Source organism: Corvus moneduloides, chromosome 8, assembly GCF_009650955.1.
Source record: "Corvus moneduloides isolate bCorMon1 chromosome 8, bCorMon1.pri, whole genome shotgun sequence".
NCBI classification, from domain to species: Eukaryota; Metazoa; Chordata; class Aves; order Passeriformes; family Corvidae; genus Corvus; species Corvus moneduloides.
The window spans coordinates 80,404-107,073 of record NC_045483.1 but is presented as its reverse complement, the minus strand read 5'-3'; the positions used below and the strand labels follow the sequence as shown (position 1 = coordinate 107,073).

At 36.5% G+C, this 26,670-nt stretch overlaps 1 protein-coding gene across 1 annotated transcript in view; it reads right to left on the bottom strand.

The window, feature by feature from the left end:
- Window positions 1–23,138, bottom strand: part of CFAP46 (cilia and flagella associated protein 46) — a 72,950-nt gene extending 49,812 nt beyond the window's left edge. Inside the window, exons 1-17 of the mRNA XM_032116491.1 lie at window positions 22,779–23,138; window positions 22,310–22,434; window positions 21,197–21,328; window positions 17,983–18,047; window positions 17,319–17,483; window positions 15,882–16,005; window positions 14,428–14,522; window positions 13,538–13,645; window positions 12,426–12,525; window positions 10,656–10,754; window positions 9,034–9,224; window positions 6,864–7,092; window positions 5,745–5,865; window positions 3,218–3,335; window positions 2,207–2,337; window positions 722–867; window positions 49–182 (exon numbers count right to left, since the gene is read on the bottom strand). Coding sequence (XP_031972382.1) covers window positions 49–182; window positions 722–867; window positions 2,207–2,337; window positions 3,218–3,335; window positions 5,745–5,865; window positions 6,864–7,092; window positions 9,034–9,224; window positions 10,656–10,754; window positions 12,426–12,525; window positions 13,538–13,645; window positions 14,428–14,522; window positions 15,882–16,005; window positions 17,319–17,483; window positions 17,983–18,047; window positions 21,197–21,328; window positions 22,310–22,434; window positions 22,779–22,827 — 2,132 coding nt within the window. The 5' untranslated portion in view covers window positions 22,828–23,138. The remainder of the gene's footprint in view (window positions 1–48; window positions 183–721; window positions 868–2,206; window positions 2,338–3,217; window positions 3,336–5,744; window positions 5,866–6,863; window positions 7,093–9,033; window positions 9,225–10,655; window positions 10,755–12,425; window positions 12,526–13,537; window positions 13,646–14,427; window positions 14,523–15,881; window positions 16,006–17,318; window positions 17,484–17,982; window positions 18,048–21,196; window positions 21,329–22,309; window positions 22,435–22,778) is intronic.
- Window positions 23,139–26,670: the final 3,532 nt, after the last annotated feature.

Sequence of the window (26,670 nt, the reverse complement as noted above, 5' to 3'; positions counted from 1 at the left end):
TGCTCTGTTAAGAGTTCCGAGGTCTCGATATATATTATGGAAAAGCACCTGTATGTTTTCCATTCTGGAGCACTTTCAGGAAGATATGAGACACATCCTGGACGACACTGCTTTGTAGCTTCTGGAAGTATAGCATGATCATTCAGTTCAATTCCCTGCAATCTTAATAAATGAACAATTGCCTGAAAAGACACGGAGAAATAAATTCTCTACCCAGGTTATCACCGTAAAAACAGACTATGACTTCATATTAGTGCTGTTACCTCTTCAAAAATTAAAAAAACACTAAATGCTTTGTGAAATGTTGAACTGTACATGTACAACTATACAGGTACAACTATATGAAATACAATGCTTAGTACTTCATAATCATAAAATTGTCTACAGCTAATAATATTACTAAATAATTACATGGAGAAACAACCATAATTCGTATGTGTAAGTTTTTAAATCATGCTGGAACTTTAAGGATCCAGGAATGTAATGTCAGATGTCAAAAATTTACAGATAGAATCTCTTGTAAAAAAGTGTTATTAGCACCTGCAGTAAACTATTGCTATAGTTACTTTCACGCAGTATTTTGATAAAGTTGCTTCATGAAGCCACTACTTTTACTTCCTAGAGAGACAGAAAATAACTAAACTCAAAATTCCAGTGCTTCAAGATTTATATATAAAACAAAACTAAACAAATATGAATGACAGTTGTGTAATTTCTTTACCTCTGCATTAATAAATCTTATTTCTGCTAGTATTCTGAGTAAATCTGCTTCAAAAGAGAAGGATTTAGCAGGTAGCAATGATTCTCCTGATAAGCTGTCACCTTGACCGTCAGCCATCATAGTTGCATTAGCTTTGTTCTCCTGTGCTAAAAATAAATAAACCCATTATTATTTCCATGCAAATCATCATCTTAATTTTTAAATTTACAAATCCTTACATATTCTTAAATTCACAAGGAATAGTTAACAAGAAAAGATTTCTATTCCAAGCAACTAATTTTTTCATTAGTACCATTTATTGCACTCAAAAACCTGTTCTCAAGCAGTGCTGAGGCATTTGTTACCTGTGATTTTGCTGCATTTGTGCATAACCTTCAATATTTGCAGCAAATAACTTTCTCCAGTCATAATATACATACTGAAATTGCACTATTAATAGACTCCATGGCCTCTAATTCAATTTTATTGCATTAATGGAAGTGGAGCATAGAACTGTATTATGCAGAGGCAAAAGCATTTGTGTTTGAATCATGGACTGGGCTGACTTTCTGGTAACACGCACATCAGTAACGAGAAAAAATAGCATTCTTTTTAATAATTTGGTTTAATAATAATAATTTTAAAATTCAGTTTAATAAGAAAGGGAAAGGTCTAAGATAATTTTAATATAAGCACAAAGTTTGTAAGAACACAGCAGTTTCTATTCATTACTCTTTTGGCACACAGTTGCCTTCAGTTTCTGGTAAGTGTACTTATTTTTCCCTTTACTTTGGAAAGGAGGCAAAAGATTAAACTAGTCAGAAGATGCAAATATTCCAAAAGAAAACTGGCAAATTAATGTCCTATATTAAGTGGACCTTGGAAACAATATAGAATAGGTTCGACTAACATTGGCTAGCAAGGTGAAAAGCCATTTCATCTATTCGGAAATGTGAGTTTTGCAAACTCCCTGACAAAACCAACTTTAAAAGCCAGCAAGCAGAGAGTGATTTGAAAGTGCTTTTCCCCCAAGTTAAAAACTCTTAATGTGTGGTAGGTTTCCAGCAGACCCTCAAGGAACAAGGTACAATGTTGGACACCTCAGAGGAACCACTCACTAATAGGGGATTAAAGAGTAAAAATGTTAACACGTGAGCCTCATACAAAGTCACTAACAACCCATTTTTCTACAGCTCCCTCAGGCATGAATGATAGGGACCTAGAGGACCATTAGGGAATTCTTAAGACAGGTAGATGTATTTCATAGAAGTGCTTCTCTACAGCACTGGTGAAACTCTTCTGACGGCTTCTACAAAAAAACATGACTGATTTCTAGATTTGGAAGTAGAAAGAATATTCCACGTATGCCAACATGCAGTGACAGAAAAGACACTCAGGGAACTTTGGGAATGGAAGGAAAGAAAACAATATTGTCTGACTCCTTTTAGTAACTTTAATAAATGATGAAATAGTTCCTTACAACGTTCAAAATAATTTGTCACTTACTTGTTTTATGCTTTGTTGCCTCCCTAAACAAAATATCATCATACAAGAGGCAAAATCTACATGCTGCACGGCAGACATCCCACACTTCCTGTTTACGTGCAACTTTTGCCAAATCTGCCCAAAGAATAATTCTACCAAAGAAAAAGCATAAATAAAATTAGTTCATAAGCAGGATTAGGTTCTACAGTTCAGGATTGACAAAAACAATCATGTCAATAATGATGGCCATCAGGAAAAAAAATTACATTTAATCTAGCAAAGGTAACACTATTACTTTATTAATTAAGAATAATCTCCTCAGCATATCAATAGACAAAATTCTTATCTTGGATGGTAATTATACTGAAGTTTCAAGATGTGTGTGACAACTCTCATTTTCTATCTCATAAAGTAAACTAAATATTTCAAAGCTAATGTTGAGTATTTAAAAATAAGCCTTGAAAACAAGTTTGGATTTAGAATCTTATAGAAAACAACTGCCTTTAAATTTCATCACAGGAATTTTTAATGCAGAAAAAAAGTAGACACATCCTTTTAAATAAGGAGTGACAAAATGAAATACAGTCAAAATGAAGCCTGTCCTTTTTCTACAGATTGATCTTTCTGACTTTCAGAATGAACTACTTAGCTTTTTCACCAAAAAAGTTGTAGCACATGATGTGGTACAAGGACCTAAAAAGACACTTGCAAGTTTCAATTCTACATCAAGTACGAGCCTTAATCCAGTCATCCCTCTATATGCTGGGCTCATATCAATAGAACAGGTGAGTTTAAGTGTGCATGTGAGAGAGAAGATTAGAAACAGGGAAAGACTAAAATCCTGCACAGCATGGAAATGTAACAGAGCTTTTTGGACAAGAAATTATACACACACTTCAATGTGTTGCCAGAGGCTGAAATATTCAGCCTCTTACAAGATACCATCCAGTAACTTAACCTCTGAGACAGAACCTTTCCTCTTAGAGACTTCTACAAAAGATGAAAGAGACACTTCTGGTCTATAGCAATTACCTCTCTCTGCCATTTTCGTTTCTTAAGTGTTTTAAATGTTCATCAACTTTCTCCACACTTTTAGTATGATGTTGGGCTTTTGCACAGAGGTAGCTTATTTGACTATTGCCTGAGGAAACTTGGCAAAGAAATAAAAATTAAATGTAATTTTTATATATTAGAAATTTAAAAATCCACATGAAAGGCAAACAATTTGATTCATGATTCCTTGCTGAAACACTCAAAATCCAGCTCTTTTCTCATTTCTTCAAGCTTTCCCCAAACCAACCAACCAGCATGAAAAAAAACGTACCCCACCAGCATCTATTTTGGTTTTTTTCCTGTACCTTGAGATACAGTTGTGCCATCCAAAACTGATCTGTGCTTGTTTAGTACCCAAATATCTCAAGTACACCTCTTTTCTGACAGGACATATAGAGTTGTAGTTAGGTTCATTCAAGAGCAAGTGAATGATGTAATATGTAAAGTACACATTCATACTGAATTTTAAGAATGTTTATCTAATCAAACACATTTTTTAATCAACTTGTTTTGTTTTGATAATACTGACTTCCATTTTACTTAGTCAACAAGGTATTAGGCAGAAATATTAATAAATAAATAACCAGCACAGAAAACTGATGCAAGGGAAAAAGAAGCTGGCTCCTGAGGAAAAAATTACTCCAGCAGTACAAATACATCAAAAAGAGATTTTTTTTTTTTCTGTAGTGTAATGACAGAGAAGACATGCTTTGCATTAGAATACAAGTAATTTGACATGATTGGAAAATCCAATGAGTTTCTACATTCACCTGAATCTAAGCAAGGGTCCCTAACATAATGCAGACAGAACAGGCTTTAACTTGATCCCCAAAAATTCTGCCAAACAATATCAGCAAATACATCTAAAGTACTTCTGACTTTAAAATATACATATAAGCAGGTTCACTTACAAAAAAAGAGGAAGGCACAGCATCTTACCATTCTTGCTAAATATATTTTGCAATGCATTGTCCAGCATGTGATACCTCTGTGTAACTATACACGTAGAGCATCTGATAGAAATTGTCCAGTATAATGCACAATGACAGTTACATCATGTAAGGTTGAAAAGAATTGTGAATTAAAAGAGGACATTGTTCTTTGGATCTATGGGTACAGTTCTCACTAAATAAGTCAAGCGTGTTCATCAAAATAGAATGAAAGTTTTTTATGCAATCGAAAAGAAAATATAACCCTATAAATCTGACGTTCTGTCCTATGTACATTTTATATAATAAATTTGCATATATATTTTTGTGCTCCTTCAATACACGTGTAAGCTTGTGGCAGCTTAAGTCATAGAAAAAGCAAAAAACTCACTGCTTGGATGACAGCCTCAGAAACAACTGGAATTTCTCAGAACAAAATTTTATAAAATGTTGTGTCAAATGAAGTCTTGTAATAGTTTCAATGTTGTAATAAACTCACTCATTTTAATGACTCAACCTGGAAGGCTAATGTGTGCTAAGATTTATTCTGAGGAACTTCAGAAGTAATTGTATAGTTGTCAAGTCAAAATTTAAAATCAAAGAGATGTCCATGATTTTAATTCTTTTAATTTTACAAATACAATGCATTCTGTAACTTTAAAGAATGTATGAAAATGTTTTCCAGCAACATAGTTTTCACATTATTAAAAGGACTGCACAGAGTGGAATAATTGATCTGTAAATAAGACTCTGGCTTGTAAGTGATTAGTTGATCAAGTTTGGAATGGGGATATGCAAGGTAAACTTTGTGGCCTGGCTGAACAGATGGCATGAGAGAACTGCATGGCCTTCCACAGCACAAATACACTGCTTTGGAAGCAACAGGACTCTTTCTGTAGCATTCCCTTCCTCCAGCATAATCTCTACTGCGGGAGTACACTGGGTCTACTCAAAGTTAGTAAGATTAGTCACACATACACTTGTTATATTGCTAAGATAAAACTAAACAATTTAAGCAATCTGGAAAGTCTGTTCCCTGACCACTTTTCCTCAGCCAGGGGCTGCATAATCAAAAACTGAAGCTGTTTAGGGCATAAGGAATGTGCCCATTTATGTTCCATGTTTTAGAAAGTAAATAATGAATTCACACCTAAATCTCTGTGCAAAACTAGAGCTCTAAAAAACAAGATTTTAGAAGAGAAAGATAATTACAATATAGAAAGAACACCCAATGTAATTAACACAGTGTATTGGCTGAAATTTCTGAAAACGCTACTTTAAAATGACCTTGGTTAAAAACACTCCAGAGTTGTACATAGTGAAAATAGAACTACTTACAGTGCACAACAGTAAGATTCAGATGAATTTGGAGGTGAAATCAACGCCTTTTCCAGTATCACCATACAACTTTTAGATCCCTAATGAAAGTGATAGGAAGTCTGCCACAGAATTCAGCAGAACTATCACTTTGTCTGTATTGCAGTATTCCCTACATGTTGCCACTAGATGCTATGCACAGCCTTTAAGAGTGTGCAAAGCTAAGTGTAGTAACTTTTAGTCACACACACATACTTTACCTTTAGCTTCTTTTTCACTGTCAAGGACTATTTGAAATGTGTCAGGAGCTAATGCAAGACCTGCATTTACCAGAAGGGATCTCTTTTTCCTCGCATTATCCTTTTGTTTTCCCCTTTTAGCCTACATAAAGAAAAGAACTCATTGTTATAAGGTTGATTTTATATTCCAACTAGATCTTATTTACTAAACATAACAGAATACCTATCATGTAACTTGCTACTACCAAAAAAATACGTATAGAAATTGTGTATCTTTAGGTATCTTAGACATCATTCTACAGTATTATTGTCATTGAAGGTGACCATGGAACTTCTGTTGATATTCACATGCTTCCACCAAGGATCATTTAATACAAAGTACTGTTCATGCTTCTCGTCAATCTTTACAGTATATTCCTCAGTATATAACCTGACATTATGTTATACCTTCTTAAACAACCCATGGTAACATATCCTGTGTGTAGTAACTAGGAATTGCTACAAAATATTAAAAGTATCCTGGTCTGCAAAGAACTAGCCAAAGTCAGAGGAGCCCTGGGTTTTTTTAAGCAACATTTAAGCAGAGTAAGCTTGCATGGAAAAGTATTGAAACCAGAAAAAACAATCAGTTGCCAGTATGATTTTTGTTCAGGTGCTAAGGCAGCACAACAGAATTAGATGCACTAACTCCTGACAATGACTTCACTGTGACTGTAAAATATATTATTTAGTGGCATTTGTAAGTGTCACATAATATTGATTTATCTCATAGCCAGCTAGGATGTTTAGCAATTTGGACGCTGTGCCTCTCATTAAATAAAACACTGCTTCATGCAATGAAATCCTAATTACTGACAACTGCTAATAAGCTTCTTTTTTTGCTGGTATTTCTGCTAATTAACATCTCTCTGCCTTCCCCAAGAAGTAAGCTTTGAAATAACTGGGAAAAAAATCCTCTGTTACAATTTTCAGACTGTGAGGCAGCATAACCACTTCAAGGCAACAAAGCAAAGACAGTTTGCTGAAAACAAGCTGATGCTGTCTCTACTAATATGCAGTTCTACTAAACAGGTGTCTCTCCTCCGCTGGAATTTAATAAGCAAGCCTATTTCAGCTACAGACCTTATTCTTCATGCTTACCTGTTCAATCAACATTACCGCCTGATCCTCTGGATGCTCGGGTGATTCATACAACATAGCACTCAACCAAAGGCGGTTAAAACTCAGTCTTAGATGTTCTTGATACTGCCCACTGTTGTTCAGCTGCATAGCTTTTTGCAAATGTTCCAGAGCAGCTTCTAGTCTATCCCCATCTTCTTCAATACGAGCTATTTCCATATGAACTTGGCAGCGCAACAAAATCAACATGCTAAGGGTTACAAATTTAAGTGTAAATTGTTAAAATAAGGCACACTAACATTCTTAGACCTAAAACTCACCCAAAGATGAAACTCAATATTTAAAAGTGACTCTAGTATTAAAATTGATATTCCCTTTTTAACCGACTTGTATCTTTAATTTTCACTATCATACCTTTTTAATTAATAAGAAAATTTAACTGCATATTACTTTCATTAACCCTGCAGGAGAAAGCAACACATCTTGTGGACTAACTGATCTTCATATATTTGTGGAACTCTTTTTCAGTACCGCTTAGCTGTGCAAATCAGGTGGTTTTCAAAAGTAGTCAGCTGCCAGAGAAAGAATAGTGTATTGAATGATGACTTTTGACAGAAGTTCACTCTCTCTTCCTAACATTTAAGTAGAAGCTAATACTCCTAAAAGTCTAGCCCTAGTTGCATTAGCTCAGCTCTTTTAAAGATTAGGCTCACCTCAGGCATACACATTCACTCTAAGTACTCTCTCTACCCAGGTGTGGTTGACACCACTCTATGGAGCCGGCGTGTTTTCACCAAAAACTGCATGTTCTCCAGTCTCAGGTATACTTGGCTCCCTACCCATCACCTGCCCCAGGAAGCTGTTCATGACAGCTCAGAGTTCTACATGCTGCTTCAGATTATTTTCAGGAAGAAAAACAAAAAATCAGATAAAGCAATGTTATGAAAAAAACAGAGAAGAGAGGTTTTCAAGCCTATCAAATATCATGCCACAGAACTAATGTATGTCCACATCAGAGCCAGCCTGACTGAGGAAGTATCACCCTTTTCCTGTGGACCAAAGTAGCCACAATAAATGCTGCAATCAAAACAAAAATTGAGACAGGCTAATTAATAGAGACAAGTGACTTCATTCAATCTCTAGTGACAGTACCAGAGCAGAGTTGAGGCCGAGTCTACTGGATGGTTAAGAATATACATGTGACAAACCCCAAAACCTTAGTCCCCCCAAAATCTCCCCTGCAAGCTTTTAGAGCAAAATTGTCATTACCAACATTTAGTACAAATTTCAAAGTTGCCTGTGCTGATCTTGCACTCTACTTACGGAAAGCATAAGAAATGCTTGAATAACAGTACAATAATACAATATAGTGCATTCATGCATGTGTATATCCACTCTTTATGCAACAAAAAAAAAAATTTAAACCACTGAAACTAGATTCCTCACTTTCCTCTGCAATACTTGCATCAGAAACCACCTAAGGTCCTGCTCAAGTGGCAGATTGTGTTGATTGCAACTCACTCGACTGCAAAAGTTCTGATCTCTGTTCTTAACAGTCAGATGACGTATAGGTCCAAACTCAAGCAAGCACCAAATAGTAATGTTTACTTGTCTGACTCAAATTAACAAAAAGGTGAAAATATTTAGGTGCTATGGGTTAAGTACAGCATAATAGCAAATAGAAGAATATACCTCAAAAAATTATTAGTTTTCTTAATGCAGTAGGATTTTCAATTAAAAAGAAGTATCACCAAAGATACAAAAAGACTATCTTGCAAGAAATGTCTTACTTAACATATAAGACAGAAGCCATGATGTTTTTTCAAAAGTAACTTTTTGAATTTTAATTTCTTAACCAACAAAAGTGATGTTAACACGAGACTCTAAACCACAGTACGAAACACATACTGCAGCTTTGGAATTTTCTCACATAATTTTGATTAACTAGAGTATTTTTAAGTTCCTAAAACATTTCAATATTTGTTACAGGTCATTAAACAGTGTGAGATTTTGCCTGAAAGGAACCTATATTTAAATGATTAATAGGGAAATGTATGCAACATACAGACATGCATTTATTACAAGCTAGTGGAAAATTTTCAAAGACACTTAATGTCACAGAATTTGAACACTTTTAAAGGAGTTTGATGCTTTGAGACCTTCCAAGAAAGTACATAGCATTGAAAATTACCTGTCAATCTCTTCAAGGACATCAGCAACTGAGATTAATGGCTTTCGCACATGTTGATGCAAATTGTGTTGTAGTAGTGGTAAGCACAGATTCCACTGGGTTGCACAAACAACCTGAATCACACCAGGATCTCCCAGCTGAACTGCACGTTTTAACATTAACTCAAGATTTCTTATCAATTTCAGCTGAGCCTACATAGACGAAGAAATAATTAGCACTACTGCATTTAATAAATTGAATTTTTTACGTGTTCTCCAAATTTTAATCTTAGGACTGTTTTCAGTAGAAAGCAGTCCCTTAGCCAGCAGACTTTAGAAACTTTTTGCTTAATAATTCTTCTCATAAATTTTTTTTTGTAAACAGGCATCCATAACTAAGGAGTTTTTCTTTTCGTTACTCCAGGCTGCTACTACATATTTCTGGCAGAAGTCTGTCAGCTATTCCCCATTCTTATGATAAACAAAAATTGATAATCGTGAATACTTTAATTGATAATTGTGAATTCAGAAGGTTTGGCTGTTTTCTTCACATTCAGCTACAGATGCAGGTTTTAGGGGTTTTTTTCACATTCAGCTACAAATGCAGTACAGAAGAGGAAAAAAATAAATATTATGAATGGAATTTGCCATACCATCAATTAAACTTGGTTCTTATTGAATTATGTACAGTAACACAGTTACCTACAGTAACAGATGTGCCATTTATTACACTATTTTTAGAGGTTATGCAAGTAAAAAAAAAAAAAAACCAGAAAAAATCAAACAAAAAACCACTCCAACTGCATACACTGTGGGCTTGAAGTTCAGATATACCTGAATATCCTCTTTTACATGTTAGTATTAGTAGTGTTTCGTATTATGAGGAATTCATTAACAAGGGGTTTTTTTTCCGAAAGGTGAGTGGAATTTCTGAACTCCAAAATAAGAACAGCCCTAGACAGGAGTAAGTTTTCACACTACCAATTTCCATTACACATATTCCTACTTCCCACCATAGCAACTTTAGGTGACTCTAATAGCTGGCCTAAATTGCTCATTGTAGGCACCTCTCCAATCCCTTTGATAGTGTTGATATTTAGGCTTCTAACTTCAATGGTCTGAATTATAACTGAGCCAACTGACCAACTGACAAAAATTCAAGAAAATCCTCCCTAGTGTGACAATTTATCAGCAACAATCTGGATTTCTCTGACATAAGAATTTGTATGAGATTGACCATAATATGCAATCACAGCTGAGATGGACTCAATGATCCGTAGTGGTCCTTTCCAACTCAAGATATTCCATGAAAACACCTCCCATAAAGGCAAAATGTGAAAACATGAGAGTGTTGCCCTTTCATGCCTCAATGCTACCATCTTTGCTCTTGGAAAGTAATATATTATGAACCTTTATGGTCAGACAGAAGACTTAAGGGACGAACACACAACTGTGTGTTTATTTTTCTTTAAACTTTAAAACTTTATTTTTCTCCATTTCCTTCTTGGAAGTCCAATTTAAAAGAATAGAATGGTTTAAAGAATTCCTGAGCAATGTAACTTAATTAAGACACATAGTCAAATGCAATTTTCCACATTTAACAAATTAAAACTTTTCCTTTTCTCTCAAAGTTAAAGAACATACCTCAACAACTCCTTTGGTATAATTCACAATTTCAGTGCTGTTTTTCTTCATTTCATATTCACATTCCAGACATTCTATCTCAATAAGTTTCCCTTGCTCCTATGAAGTATTAATACACAAAATGCTAATTTCAATAATTAAAAAGAAATATGATAAAGATTAAAGCCATGCAATTACAGTAACACAGCACTGCACTTCCCTACTAAGAATCCCACTATACTAGCTAATTAACTGAAATTACACAAAGGGAATAGAATTTGTTATTTGAACTGCAGACACTTTTTACTAACTGGAGGCTGCAAAATAAGTTCTTCATTGCCAGACTTTGCAGTAGTAAAACCAGTGTACACCTGATTCCTCCTATACCATAATTTGATTTCAGTTCTAATAGAATCGTAGAACCACAGAACGGTTTGGGTTGGAAGGGACCTTAAACCCCATCCAGTTCCAACATCCTGCCATGGGTAGGGACACCTTCCACTATCCCAATATGTCCCAAACCCCGTCCAACCTGGCCTTGAACACTTCCAGGGATGGAGCAGCCACAGCTTTTCTGGGCAACCTGTGCCAGGGCCTCACCACTCTCACAAGGAAGAACATTTTCACAGTATCTGATTTAAATCTGCCCTCTTCCATTTACTCATTAATATTATTTAAAAGGCCCATGCTTGGAATAAACAAGTGCTAGTCAAGACAGAAAGGATTCAGCTCGATGGGCAGTGAAACTTTTAAGTGAAAAATGAAGTTAGACTTTTAACAGCTTAGGAACAAGCTGACTATTAAATCATATAAATGATCTGTATTGATCATAGAAACATCTAAGATATGCTCTATTTGGGTTAAATTGGTGTAGTGAGGAAATTCAGACAGCCTCTACATTCCTAATTCATTATGAGCTATTATCAAATCACTCAGCATGACCTTTAGTAATTTAACATCCCCATGACTGGAAAAGAGAAGAGATTGTGCAAAACTGAATGACAAATACACACAGAGATGGAATTCATGTTATGGTAGACAAATTTATCAGTACTTGGCAAAAGCCAAGGAATTGAAACTTTGACATAGATTACTGTCACTCTACTATGAAGAAATCATGTCAAATGATGCTGGGCAATCTGAAGATGGTCACTTAAATAACACATTAACTCCAATGGACAAGGTTGAAATTGAAGTAAAGTTTCTCTGTTGCTGCCACACAGCAGGTATTTACTACTACTGTCTACACAAATACTCAGATTAAATCCTTGTGAATCTTTGATCTAGGGGATTTAAACACATCTTCCAGTGGAATGCTATGGATTTGTATATGATTTTAGACTTTCAGGAAATGTTCAGAATGATGGGCCTGAATCAGACACGTGGAATAAAAAAAATTCCGAGAGGATAAGTTCAATTTTATAAGTAATGCAAAGCAGGATCATTATAATAGAAATTTGAATTTAACTTCCAATCAAACTCTTGCACAGGTCACATTTCAAAAACAGAAGCAAAAATTTACAGTTAATATTTATTTGCCAAAACAAATTGCACTGCTAATCACCCTGGTCTATCCACACCCTACCTTCTGACCTTGCATGTACTTCTCTAGTTTAGGAATAGATCAAGTATCCAAATAATTATTTATATCAATTAATATATAAACAATACACAGATGGACAGAATACCATAGAACCATTTGTACTATTTTTTAAATATAAACACAAAAGGGGTGTGGGAGTGTGAGAGCGTGTGTAAAAGAACCCCCAAACCCACATAATTAAAACTTACAGTAATCCGAGCACTCTTCAAATCAAGTATACAATGAGCCGCGAGTTCAGTGCAGTTTACTTTCAGAGAAAAATGAGCTAATTCCAGAATCAAAGGAATCCTTCAAAAATACAAAAACATCACTCAGAGAATTTGATATTGCTCTTTCATGGAATTAAAAAAATACTATTTGAAAGTAACAATGTACAACAAGTGCAATGTATCTGAAAACCTTGAAGTCATATGAATATTACAGGTATTATTATGATAATGCTAAGTATTACACTAGTAATGTTCACAGTTAACAAGGAAAAAGGAAAGAATTCAAAGTTGGCTACGTGAAAAATACAGAAGTTAATCTGTTTGTGGAAAATAATTAGCATACTCCTATGCAGTCTGCACAAACAGCTCCTGAAGAAGACAGAAAATACAGAATGAAATGCATGAAGCACAGACATGGTGAAGTAAGAAACTTCAGATTGCAGAAGGACTGCAGAAAATTTTGGAAATACAATTCAGTGAACTGGCACACAAAGCAGTTAAATGCATCAGTCTGCTACCTAGGAACTAAGAACACAGACACACACATGGAGACTGTTCTAACTGGGTGTCTGTAAATAACCAGATGAGCATAGTCTACTGTCTGGAACAGGAGAAGTAGTAGTACACCTGAATATTGTCAAAGAGGGTTTACCTTAATGAGTAAAAATGTAGTATTACTTCCATATGTAACAGCTGTGATATAATTACTGAAATAGCGATCAGTTTAGTCTTTCGAACTCATGCTGAAGAGTTGGAAAGGGCCCCAGGAAGAGTTAAAAATTTACTACAGTCTGAAAAGCACATGTCAATTTTAAGACCTTTTAAAAACCTCATTTTATCAATAAGAAATTATTATGGAAAGATTTAATCGTGTTATACAAACAGCTGTATGGAAGAAGATATTTAATCTTGGGTTCTGTAACAAAACCTAATAGGATTTTGTCTTTTTTTAAGATGACCTATGTGTTAACACAACACAAACAAGTATGAATTCAATCTCTGCAAGGTCATCAGCAATTTTGACAGACTTCAATGGAAGCAGGATCGGCTTCATCATCAACTTCCATGGAGCTATGACAAATACAACTCACTTCATATTGAGAACAGATGCTGGAGGTACATCATATTGTTTCAAAAGCACATATAAAGAATTCAGATTTGCGGTGGCATCACTTGGAAATATATTTGTGTCCCACTGCCTGCAACATATGAGGAATTGGGTCATAACTTTTCATGAGAAATAATATTGCATTAAAAATTTGAAATAACTCTCCTGACTTCAGGATGGATGGCTCTTATTCCAAGGTATCAGTGGGATACCTGGATTTTGAAAAGAACAAGAAAAAAAACCAATAAAACCTGATTCAGTGTGCTAATTAATTTCTCAGACAGTAAATTTTATTCCAGAACAAGACAAAACAAAAAAATTATGTGCAAGACTCCTCTCCCATAATGTCAGTATAAATTAATCCACTAAGAAAAGAATCTGTATTTTTAAAATGCAGAAATCTTGAGACACTGAAAAAAAATTACATGAGGCTTTGCTGTGAAGTCTAAATTTCAAAATTTTCTTATGCCTTTAAAATTTGAAGAGTTTAAAAAGCATTACGCTCCATGGTTTGTACATTGTATTTTAGGTGATTTCCCCACTTCATCTTTACTTTCTTGTACACAGCTTGGGGATGGAACTGGAGTCCCTTTGATATTAAAATGTCTTTCAGACTCTTAAATTCTTTCTCCTGACAATATCTGTACAACACACTAATCCCTACATTCCCAAAGAGCTAGCTCACTTTTTAGATGAGGCTGTTCTCTAGACAGACCTGACAGTTACTACCCAAACTGTCGTTATAATTTTCCTTTTGAGGAATTAATCTCTGCAGTAGATTTTTCTACAAGCATGTGGGATCCCAGAACCTGATTGTACCTCTATAATATGCAGCATCAAATTACAAGTGGAAGGATACATTTTCATACTTACAACTTTAACATCTGCATTTTATAAATAACTGAAAGATGGATGGAATTTTGTATTTCCTTCTCTGCCTGGGAAATATCCATTAGTTGGTGATACACCTATAAAATAACAATTTAATTATTATTTGATTAAATAAGCAAAGGACAAACACTCAAAAAAATAAAATAAAGCAGGTGTGTTGACTGTTCTTATGGACTTCAAGGGCAAGGTGGCTACTATGATAATCTATGTTGTTCTGCATAGATAATACAAACATCACCTAGTAGAGCTATACTGACCTTCCAATAGTCAGGATCAGAACTATTAGCAGAAATATAAATGTGGAACTACCTTCTGAATTAGAATTCTAATTAATGCATTTTTAACACCTTTTGATAGAACTCATTCTGAAATCATCTCATCCAACTGTAAGAAACAAGCCAAATCCGTACCTGTAGATTATAGGCAGGAAAAGAAGTACTATGAAGACATTAAAATAAACTGCAGTTACTTCAATTTAAGTGCAGACTTACACGTTAATAGTGTGCAAATCATTTCTTCTTACTCTCACACTGACTGCCCACAGCTATCAATACTGATTACTTAAGCTGTACTGGAACACTAAGTTTTGCAGGACTTCAGTATGCTGCTACTAAGGCACTCAATAGTTTGGATCATACTTCTGTAGCCCAAGCACAATTTTAGAACTACTTCGTTCTTCTCTTTAAGGATGTTGTCAAACAGCTCTGCTCAACAATTCTTCTAAAACATACAAAAGGAATTTCAAGCTTGCCCCAGTGTGATTACTTCATTGTTATCACACCTCTGGAACGCTGTATATTAGTTCTCTTAATTCAAATAGAGAATCTTGAAATATAAACAATACACTTTTGAAATGTACTGATTGGGGGGTGGACAGGAAAAGATAACAGACAGTGTAGTAGAATGAAAGAAAATACGCCTGCGCGCAGCTTTTGAGTTTTATTTGCCTCTTTCTGCTTTTGCCACCTTTGTCTTCACCCTCTTATTTCTCGAGTTAAGGGCATGCAAGAAATGTGATCTATTGTCATATCCTCCAATTTCCAGAATTATTTATAGGGTTCAAGCTGGATCACTTAAGTCTTTATCAGCATGAGAAAAGTCAAGAGATACTAAATATGCCCTCTGTGGCATGTCAGGTTAAATTGCTCTCGCTACACCTACTCTTTCAATAGTAATTAACCCGAAACAGAATTGTTAGGGTTAGCCACAGTTATTCCCATTATATTATGATTCATTAAAAGACCATGGAGCAGTAGGGAGCTTATAATATCAAAAATATACAATTTGTGAAAATCTCTGCATATCTACAGAATTGTTTGGTAACTCACAAAATTTAAATGAAGAAAACAGCTTATATAACATTTGTAACTACAATCTTATGAACTGTAGACAAAGCTCCTGTCTTAATGGGAGGTTAAAATATTTTTCAGCATTACCATTAAAGAAAATATTTGAGAGTATTTATCTGGAACATTTTCCTTAATAAAGATTGCAGCAGTAGATGAAAACTCTTTTGCTTCTTCCAGTTCTGAAGCATCAAGGAAGCACTCAAGTAAATTTCTGCAGATCAAAAGAATGTTGGTATGAAATATTTATTAACACATCCCGAAATAATTCTTATTTATTTTTTTTAATACTCTTTGTATTCAAGGTACCATTTCTAAATGCAGTACAAGTGATTAGTGCTCTAATGCATTGACTCAACACAAAAGAGATCCTCTAACTTCTACATCTTTGTTTTTTCCAGATATATGCAGCTGCTAACACATATTTAGTGCAGATTGCAACAAGAATCTTGGGAAATTTGCAGGTTTTTTGTGAAAACTTTTCTCAACAAGATACCCATAGTTAAAAAGATCAATTATTTAAAAGTGTATGAAAAAAACATTTCTGTGAGATGTATCCTAAGGTTCTCCCTTAGCTACCAGAAAGGCTAGTATTTCAAAGCCATTTAGCAAAAGAAAACTGTTCATATTGGAAACTGCAATATATCTACTGGATTTTATATACTTTATCTGATTTAACTGAAAAAGAGCCTGTGATTCCATGACATAAATTAACAACAACAACGATAATCATAATAAAAAATATTTTAAAAATAAATACAACTTTAGGAAAAAAATGCATTAGTTTTATAACACAAACACACTGTGAGTATGTGTTTGTTCTCATCAACTCCTCAGCAAGAGTATGTTTGGTACCAAGAAACTGCATGCATGGTATTCCAGATAGTCCTTAGCATACCCCTCGGAATGTTTTGTTACTTCCCTCCAGTTTCAGCTTATAAAGAAAATGCTACATAGCAATAAACAACAGTCACAGAGTAAAGAAACAGAAAAGTTCACAAAGAGAAACGTAAAAACTATGGTAGAAATGCAAGAGGAACTGGAATCAGTCTGTCGAATAGCGGATCAAAACATCTCTGAGAAAAGGTTGTGGGACCTTGAAAAATTACATGGACACTCCACCTTTTGCACATAAAACTATTTCCCTCAGTACAGTTACCTCAAGGTTTATGCTCCAGCTTTGCTCAGGAAATGTGAGAATGATAATACATTGGTATTTATACATCATTTATTTCCAATGACTATCAATGACTCAAACACTACATCCAAAGTGACTGTGAAACCTCAGATCTGATCTAGGTCACAGCTGTCTCTGCCACTAAAACTTCAGGCTTAAAGTAAATATTGAAATGAAGCACCTTTTATGTGCAGTACATTTATGTCTCTTTAAAAAGTTATGAATTAAGCTTCTCACAATAAATACGTCTGCAACATTACCAGTGAAAAATACCTTATTAAAGACTACCTCAGGTAACAGTCCCAAAAGGACTACAGAATGCCCATATGAAAAAATACAGTTAAACTTACATCATGAGTTCTGCTCGCCATTCCCTGTCTTGCTCTTCAATTTGGTTTAATGCTGTAACAATCTGTGAAAGGCTGGGAATAAGGCAATAGCGGAATCCAGGCTTAAGAAATGGCCTCACAAGTTGCCAATAAAGAACTGAGGCATTATATATCAAAAAAAAATACCTGAAAAATAAGAATCAAAAATTTAGTATTTCATGAACTTGAATAAACATAAAATTACAGCTTGAGCACTGTAAGACACATCTAGGAAGTTAAAAAGTGCAACTTTTGTTTTCATTGGAAGAAATCCTGACTAAGAACTGAGAATACAAGTACAGCACAAGAAGAATATGGTTACTCTTGCAACTATACCCAATAATTAACCACTTAAAAATAAGCTAACATGGTGCTCTGGTTCTATAAATCGTAACTGTAAAAGGGTAAGAAATGCTGAGATATTTGCCAGCTTTGAACAGGATTATTCAACCTGTCAATGTAAGACTTCAGTATTCTTACATTGTTACAGCACTCACAGCAGTAACAGAAGTTACAAAATGGAAGGAAAGATCTAAAGAAAAACCCCAAACAACACAACTCCTAATGAAAATCGAGACACACAATTGAAAATCCAGATCAGTAGCATTTCCTGGGATTCAGAGTTAATCCTATCAGTAGGGCTTACCTTCTGTCATGGGATGCAAAATCTATTGCCTTCATAAAAAAGAGCACAAACTTTTCAAACTCTTCCTAGAATAAAACAAAGAAAAGCTAGTACAATTTGAATATGGCTTTTATAAATCAGTACATTCTTTTCCTATTTTAGTATGTTCATATTTCATAAATTTTATTTTCAGACCAATCTCAGCTAAAACATACTGCCATAGTAAGCTGTTGCTATAGAAACAGAATAACTAAAAACTGGTTGATAGCCTATTAATGTGTTTTTCTGGTTTCTAACTTTAAGACGGTATTTTCAGCTTCTTTCATTTCTACCAGATATTAATTATTGGGACTGAAATTTTCCACACCTACAAAGCTGCATACTTTTTAAGCTTCCAGCAAACGAAGTTCAGAAATATCCAAGAGCAAATCCAGGGGGAAAAAAGTTATAGTCATTTGTCCCATTAAAAATCTTGAGGAATAATTTTCTTCAAAAAAGTTCCAACAAGAATTTGTCAACTGAACGATGTGTCAGACATGCCTTTTTATCATTGAAGGAGCTGGGAGCCCGCTCTTTAGGGGAGGAACTAGACGTCCCAGTGGACACCAAGTTGAAGAATATCAGCCAGCAGCATACCCTTTGCTGCAAAGGTTGCTGACCGTGTCCAGGGATGCCTTAGGACGAGTTTGGCCAGCAGGTTGAGGGATGGGATCCTTCCCTTCTACTCAGCGTTGGTGAGGCCACACCAGGAGCACTGTTCCCAGTTCCAGGCTCCTCAGTATGAGAGAGACATGGATGCTATGGAGAGTCCAACACAGGGCTGCAAAGTTCAAAACAGAACTGAAGTATCTCTCCTATGGGGAAATGTTGCAGTGGGGATACTGCAACACGCATATATCAAACCAGGAGTCCCGTGGAAAGGAAATATATATGGACAGACAGATTCTTGATAGCTGTTTCAGAGATGTTTATTTCTCCAGCCGCATGGCCGGGGCTCAGCGGAGGAACTGTTCCAGTCACGGGACCAAGGGTCCTTCTGCCCGCGCAGGGAACACAAACCAACCAATGGGAACGAGGCTGAGCAGGGACAGGGAAACCCCGTGTCTGTGCGCTCAGGGCCCCTCTCCCAGGGCTACACGGCGGGGGAGGGACCCCAACAGGGAAAGACAGAGAGCTGAGACTGTTGAGCCTGAAGAAGGCAACTCAGGGAAGGCCTCATCAGTATGTACAAACTCCTGAAGGGAGGGTGTAAAGAAGATGGGTAAGATAGTAAAAAGGGATTTTTGAAAGTGTAGGAGAAGGATGCAGCGCAAATACCGAAGCCGAGGTGGAGCTGGAGGTGCAGGAATGGGATGATACCAGAGGGGGTCTCTACAGTATGCTAGAAAAGAGAAACTAAAATCTCCAAGAGAATTGGGACTGACTTATTGAGTTCTGGAATGGTGTAAGAAGGGTACTGAACACCAAGTGGGAACTGCCCAGACACAGAGAAAACCAGAGATGAAATATGTACTGAAGTAAAGAAGTTGCACTTGGCCCTTAAGAACCCAAGCATCCTAAAATTAAGAACACAAGTATCTTAACCAATTAAGAAGGGTTCCTTAGGATGGAAACCAAAATAAGGACAAATTTATCTTTTCTAAGTGAATGATGATTACTTAGTCGCACAGCATGAGATGTTGTGCCACTCCTTTTTTCGTAAATTATCTAGGAACATTTATCTAGCGAAAAAGCTTTACAACTGATGTGAAGTCTATCTTAAAAGATCATTACAACACATAACACAAGGAACCAAGGCAGGACTGCACAATCTGAGACCATCCTTAACTTCTAAGAATTTAGCAAGAGTCAAGAAGAAAACAGAAAATTTTGATTGAGATTCACAAAACATCACAGAATAGTTTGTTAATTTAGAAACATATGGACATTACAAACATGCATGAAGTCTTAAAGTGACCATTGACCAGTTATTCTGCACGTGTGCTCATAGAAGAAAGAAAGTACAGAAAATGTAACAGAGAAAAGATTCTAGCTTGAAAGTTAGTTCAAACATTATTCAAAGAAACTACTAAAACCTCTGTCAGGCGTATTTGTTAACACAAGTAACACAAACTATGAGTTACAAAGATGGTAAAGGCCTAGTAGGGAAACCATATGAGGTCTGCCTGAGGTCCCTTGGTTTATTTTGCCTGGAGGAGTCTGAGGGGAGACCTCATCACATTCTGCAGCTTCCTCCTGAGGGAGAGTGGAGGGGCAGCACTGACCTCTGCTCTCCATAACCGGGAACAGGATCCGGGGGAACTGCTGGAGCTGTGTCAAGGCTTAGGCTGGACAGAAGGAAAAGGTTCTTTCCCCACAGGGTGGTTGGGCACTGGAACAGGCTCCCCAGGGCAGCATTCATGGCGTCAATGCTGACAGAGCTCAAGGAGCATTTGGACAACTCTCTCAGGCACAGGGTGGGATTTTTGGGGTTGTCGTATGCAGGACCAGGAGTTGGACTCTGATGATCTTTGCGTGTCCCCTCCAACTCAGAATACTCTATGATTCTAACATCTGTTAAGGCTATTTTTAGGGGCTAGATACCATTAACAGATGATCAAAGCTGACTGACCACAGTACAAGTGAAACACTGAAGACAGAAAACAGATCCCACTCCATTTTAAAATCGGCAAACTTTTCATATATAGGGAATTGTAACACCTAAAAGCAACACACAGAAGCAGAAGTATCCTGCTGAGCTGCTACCACCTCTCACTACAAAAAGCCAAATCCATGTACTACGTGGAAATGTTACTGATGAATGCTGGAAGTACACTGCCACAGAAATGAACTGTACAACCTCTCTGAGGGCCTTTTCAGTCCACCACTTCCCACAAGCCCATGAAATGCTTCCCCAATAAAACCGGCAATTATTTTAACAGTTACAGCTAATTTGGGCTGAAAGGACCATATTTAAGTAAAAAGTTAAAAGGGTGACTTAAAACAATCGACCACCTGAAAAATTTTGCAAGCATTCTTTTTTATTGTCTTCTCCAAAATATTTGAAATATTAGTCTGATTCAGATGGCAAGTTTTGTTTACTCACAAACTACTTGTTAATATATTTTCCTTTGATTTTTCCCACAGTCCTGATTATCCTTGTGTATTTTAAATGACTGAAAGCAACACATAAAAACCTAGGAATAAATACCCATAAAAACAGGCTTAATATAAAGCAGCCTTTGTAATTTCTCACCAAATTATCTGTAGAGTGTGGAGCATGCAACTGGCCTTGGCACAAATATGCTCTGCCAAGAAACTGGTTCACAGGAAATCTTCCTTTAAAATACATCTGCAGACAGTCACTGCTGATTTCCAGATATCCCAGCTAAAACCCAAAACAAGCATTTTAATATTTTTTTTAAAATGCAACTAATAATTAGGAATTGTTAGCTTTTAAAAATGCATGCCTAATCAAGGGTAACATCTAACTCCGTAACAGTATGCAAGCAATATTCCGTAGAGATGCATACCAGTTGTGGTATAAGCCCATTACAATTTATTAAAGGCATAGTTTTGTCATTCCAAATGTATGTAAAAAGATAGCTTCTTTATTTAACAAAACTCCTCAGTCAGTCATAGAACTGCTTACAGTATCCAAAAAATGTTTCCTTTTTAAACACAATTGTTAACATAAAGACAAAATTCTTAACAGAATTTTGGGCTTTTTTTTAAGGAGGGATATTAGCTGGCAGGATTTGTCAGTGCTACATCTCAATTTTCAGACCACAGACAGATTTTGATGGGATTGCAGCTTGGGGGGGAAAAAATGTTTTACTACAAACTCTGTCTGCTAAAAACCCAGTCACTTATGTTCGTAGATTGAAAATTAACAAGTACTTCAAAATTAAAAATCTCTACCACATTTTATAGAAGTCATTTCAATTAGCAACAACCTTTCATAATTAGAATGTACCAGGGTCATTATTATTTTTTATTAGGGTTCTTTTGCCTTCTTGAACATATTTTCTTCAGTCATAACCAAATTGCTTAATGTTAAGTTTTCCATAACAAGAAAAAACAGGCATAGCAAAGTTTTTTTTATATACTATGGTACACCTTGCTAATTTTGTTCTAATTACAAACTTCACAAACCACACCTTGCTGATGGACTGTAAAGAAATGATAATTTAAGGGCTGAGTTTTAATGGAAAATGCATGTTTAAACAATTGCTCTCCAAAACCAGAACAGTGTCATACTTTCCTCAGGTACTTCTGAGATTTTTAAAGTAGTAACTGTAACGGCTGTAAATACAGTGTATCTATACATGTTTTCATTCAATACAGCTAAAAGACCTAAATTACAAACCCGAAGTGCTTGTTCAGCACATAAAACATATAAGTCGGTGCTGATGTTATCTGACGAGTCAAGTGCAGATTGTCCTTGACTGGCTGATTTGATCAACTCGTAAGCATTCTTCAAAGCCTGAACATCTGAAATAAAAAAAAGGAATGAAGAATTTTTGCTTCCAGGTGTACTGACATGATTGTGTTCAAACGAGCCACGTGATATGCAGTCTCTCCTTTGCAGAAATAATTTAAGAACGTTTAAGGAAAACAATGTCACACACACGTTGTTCGTTGTTCGCAGTTAGGCATGATTCTAAGATGAAGAATTAACAACTCTCTTGCTATTTAAAATCACTAACGTTAGCACACTAGAAAGTGAACTTAGAAAACAGATTAGGATCAAGCTATTTCCCTGTTTGAAGTGGGATTTTAATTTCACTTCTTTTTGAAGATGGGCTCAAGGTCGCAGCCGCCGGCCGCCCGCTCACCTCCTCCGCTCTCTGCCGCGAGCAGCCGCTCCCTCACCGCCAGGTCCATCCCGCCGCTGGACGAGGCTTCCCCGCGAGGGGCATGGGGCAGCTCCAAGACGCGAGCGCGAGGCCTTTCCGGAGGTCCCGAACGCTTGCCCGGACAGCCGAGGGAACCGGCTGCCAGAGGTATCCGCCAGAGACCCGCAGGCGGCCCCTCGGCCGTTCGCGGTTTCCACAACACAGGCGCGTATCCCGGCAGCCTTCCCACAACACACACGGACCTACCTTCCCTCTCTCCCTCCCTCTCGCCCTCCCTCTCTCTCGCCCCCCGGCCTCCGGCCTCGCTCGAGGGGCCGAGCGAGCCGGGAGGGAGCCGCCCCCGCGGCCCCGTCGGGCGGGGAAGCCGTTAGGAACCCGCCGCGGCACCGGCGGCACCGAGAGCGGGCGGGCACGGGCTCAAGGGCTGACATAGGCAACGATTGATGGCTTCCTGCAGATGAAAGCAGTGCTGTCACCAGTAATTTTTGTCCCCGTCTTGAGAGCTTCTAAGGCGAAACCTTTTGAAATAAAGCATACACCACCAGTGGCTGAACCTTTGAATTAAAGCAGAACAAAATGCCCAAGAACATTTGGATCATATCTGCCAGTGCAGGAAGAAGTCGTAGGTGAGGGTAAATAAACCTTCAGGGAAAAGAAAAGAAAAGAAAAGAAAAGAAAAGAAAAGAAAAGAAAAGAAAAGAAAAGAAAAGAAAAGAAAAGAAAAGAAAAGAAAAGAAAAAAAAGAAAAGAAAAGAAAAGAAAAGAAAGAAAGAAAAGAAAAGAAAAGAAAAGAAAAAAAGAAAAGAAAAGAAAAGAAAAGAAAAGAAAAGAAAAGAAAAAGATGCCTGACATCAAGATATACCAAAGGAACTGTTTAGAGCCTCACCACTGCCCCTCAGCTACTGAGTCATACCAGATCCTCTGAGGGAAATCATTGTGGTCATGAAGACAATGTAAAGGCTTACATACATAAATTCAATTTTAAACCTAAATCCTTTGCTCTTTAAGGTAGACTGCAATTCTGTACCAGTAGGCTATTCCAGTACAAGGGTCTGTAAAGAATTCAGGAGTAGATTCAGTCCCTACCTGTACTGCATAACCCCTCCCTGGCCACAGGGCCCATATAAATTGAGTAACTGTCTTGCTTCTAGGAATATTGATTAACAGAAATAAAACTAATCTGAAACTAGGTGGGCAAGAAAAAAAACCCTGTAGCAAACCTGCGTCGATTTCTGAAGCAGAAAGCAATATATTGGTCTTGTGCAATTATGTAATTATAATGTTTACTGTGGCTTACCATGATATACATATATGTTGTTTGTAGCCAAACTTTGTAACTCTTACTCAGCTACAGGCCAGACACTTCTGGATGTCTGTTGGCAGAATCCCAGACTCGGGTAAGACTAGTGTCTTCTCATATAGAAATGAGTATGTGAAAGCTCAACTTACTCAACTGACTTCTGTAATGTAGATAATAGCCAAAATGGCACCACCATAATATAAACATCTGAAATTTTTCTATTTATTATTCATCCCCATGAAATACCTGTGCTAAGACTCTGGCTGTATTATCCCCAGTTTCAATGGAAAATACTGGCTGCTATATAATGAAAAGTGGTCACTTGGTTTGTGATAGAAAAGTAACTATCAAAATCTACTACTTATGTCATGGTAAAACGACGAGGAAAACATAGAAAGGAAACAAACAAGACCAAGTTAAAATCAACTATTGGAATTAATTTTTAAATGAACTGAAAGAAATTAAATCAAAGAACTGATTTTAAAAAATTGTAGATTTGGGCGGGGGTGGTCATCTATCACTTCACTAAACTTTTTGACTTCTCTTAAATTGTAACCCAATGTAGAATGACTGGTACTCAAATCTGGAAACTAAGATATAGGTTTTCATCCTCCCAGTTGTTACCCAACAACAGTTATGATCTCCTGATACTTTATAAACTAGAAACCAGTGGCAAATTGCTGGCAGCTTTCGCTAAACGGTCTGTGTCCTTTACTGCCACTAAAGTCACCTGTCCGTACAAATAACGAGATTAAAGTAGTCATGTTAACCAACATAGTAAAAACTTTAAAAATAGAACGTCTTCTGTAAATGGCCAAAAGAAAGTGCAGCAGGGAGATTACTTCACAGTCCAGTTGCCTTTTATAGGATTTATTTTCCTTGAATAGATGAGATACTAGATAACATGCCTGATTCCTCCTACAGGCAAGGTGAATCTAGAAAGAATGAGAAATAGTACAGTCCAAATACTCTCTAATGAGAATAGTACAGATGTCAAAGGAACCATTGGTTTTCTCCATGTGCTTTTTTATTATAATTACTTCCTCATTCTTTTGCACTCTGCTTTGCAGGTTCAAAAATCTTGTTTCATGTGTCACATGTTTGTTCTTCTCAGAGGGCTTTGCTATGGTGTGTTTTTCTAACAGTAAGAGAATACAAAAATGGTTTTCAGTAACATTTTCTCACCTATTGCTCCTTTCTTTCTGTTCTGTGCTAAGGCAGCTTAAGGGCAACTTCATTATCTGTACTGTGGGTGCTGTCCCTTCTCATTATGTACCATGGAATTCATGTATGACCCTGAGGAGACTAGACATGTACATTCCATTTATTCCCAAGCTGCATACTAAGGTAGAGCCATGAATGCACATAAAGAGCAATGAAGGAGAGAAACAAAATTTCTAGGTGGCAAAGAGATTTAGACAAACTGGAAGTATTATCGATAGACACTATCTGTAGACACAGTAGGCATCTTATTATCTTTGTTTAGAAATTGATCATGAACATGTAACTTGTATTATTAAATTATTTTCCATTATCAATTCTCTGAATAAAAGCTTAAATCAATCTATTTTTATTTAAGTTGAAATTACGTGTTCCTAGAAAGCACTTATAACCAAATCACTGAAGCAGTTAATCTGAGGAGTGGGTGTATTTTATATAGAATAAAAGACAGCAAATGACAAGTAAATATCCAATGACACAATGCCTCTGTTGTCTGCGCTGCCCTTACTCACCAAAAAAATAATGGCTCAACGTATCTCTTCTCCATCTCGGATTCTGGTGAAAATCTAGTACACAGTGAACACAGGAATGGAACTGGATCAGAACAAAAGCCTAGCCAGTGAGCTTTCCTTTGACAGAGATGAGCAGTAGAAGGCTAAGGAAGAGTTTAGAACAGGGAATTGCAATATTTCCAGAGTAAGGAATCCCTGAAGCTTCCAACAGCTCAAAACCAGCAAACTTGAGCAGGCCCTGCTACAGTACCTGCAGTTTTAATGATCTTTGACATGCTTTTTCTCATGAATTTGCCCTATTTGACTCCTTGAACACATACAGACTTTTTAATCTCCACTATATTGTGCCAGGCAGATTCAGATATTAAATAAATATTGCATGAAAAAGAACCTCACAAAAAGTACCTCCAAAAATATTTTTATTTAAAAGATACAACTATAAAAGCCAAACACTCCCAGGACTTAGCTGTGTGGGATTTTAACTAAGCTCTGGCACTTGTTTGAGAAAAATTTTCATGATGTCAAAATTAAGAATCTTCTACCATCTGGTCCACCGTGTGGAAATGCCTGTGATACAAAGTCTAGCATGAGTGAAACACTGTGTTTTTACCTAGACAGCTCTGCAGACTAATTTATGCACTCGAACATAATGTAAAGCAGTGATTACTTAGTGACCCACTCAATTTATATCATTCAAACGATAGCAGAATAGGATCACTCATGTTGAATGTTAGACACAAGCGCTCTTAACGCAATCATAAGGCCATACTATGAATTCATTAATAGTAGATAATTTCTAGTAGCTGTTAACACAGAGTAGCTACAGTCACTCACAATT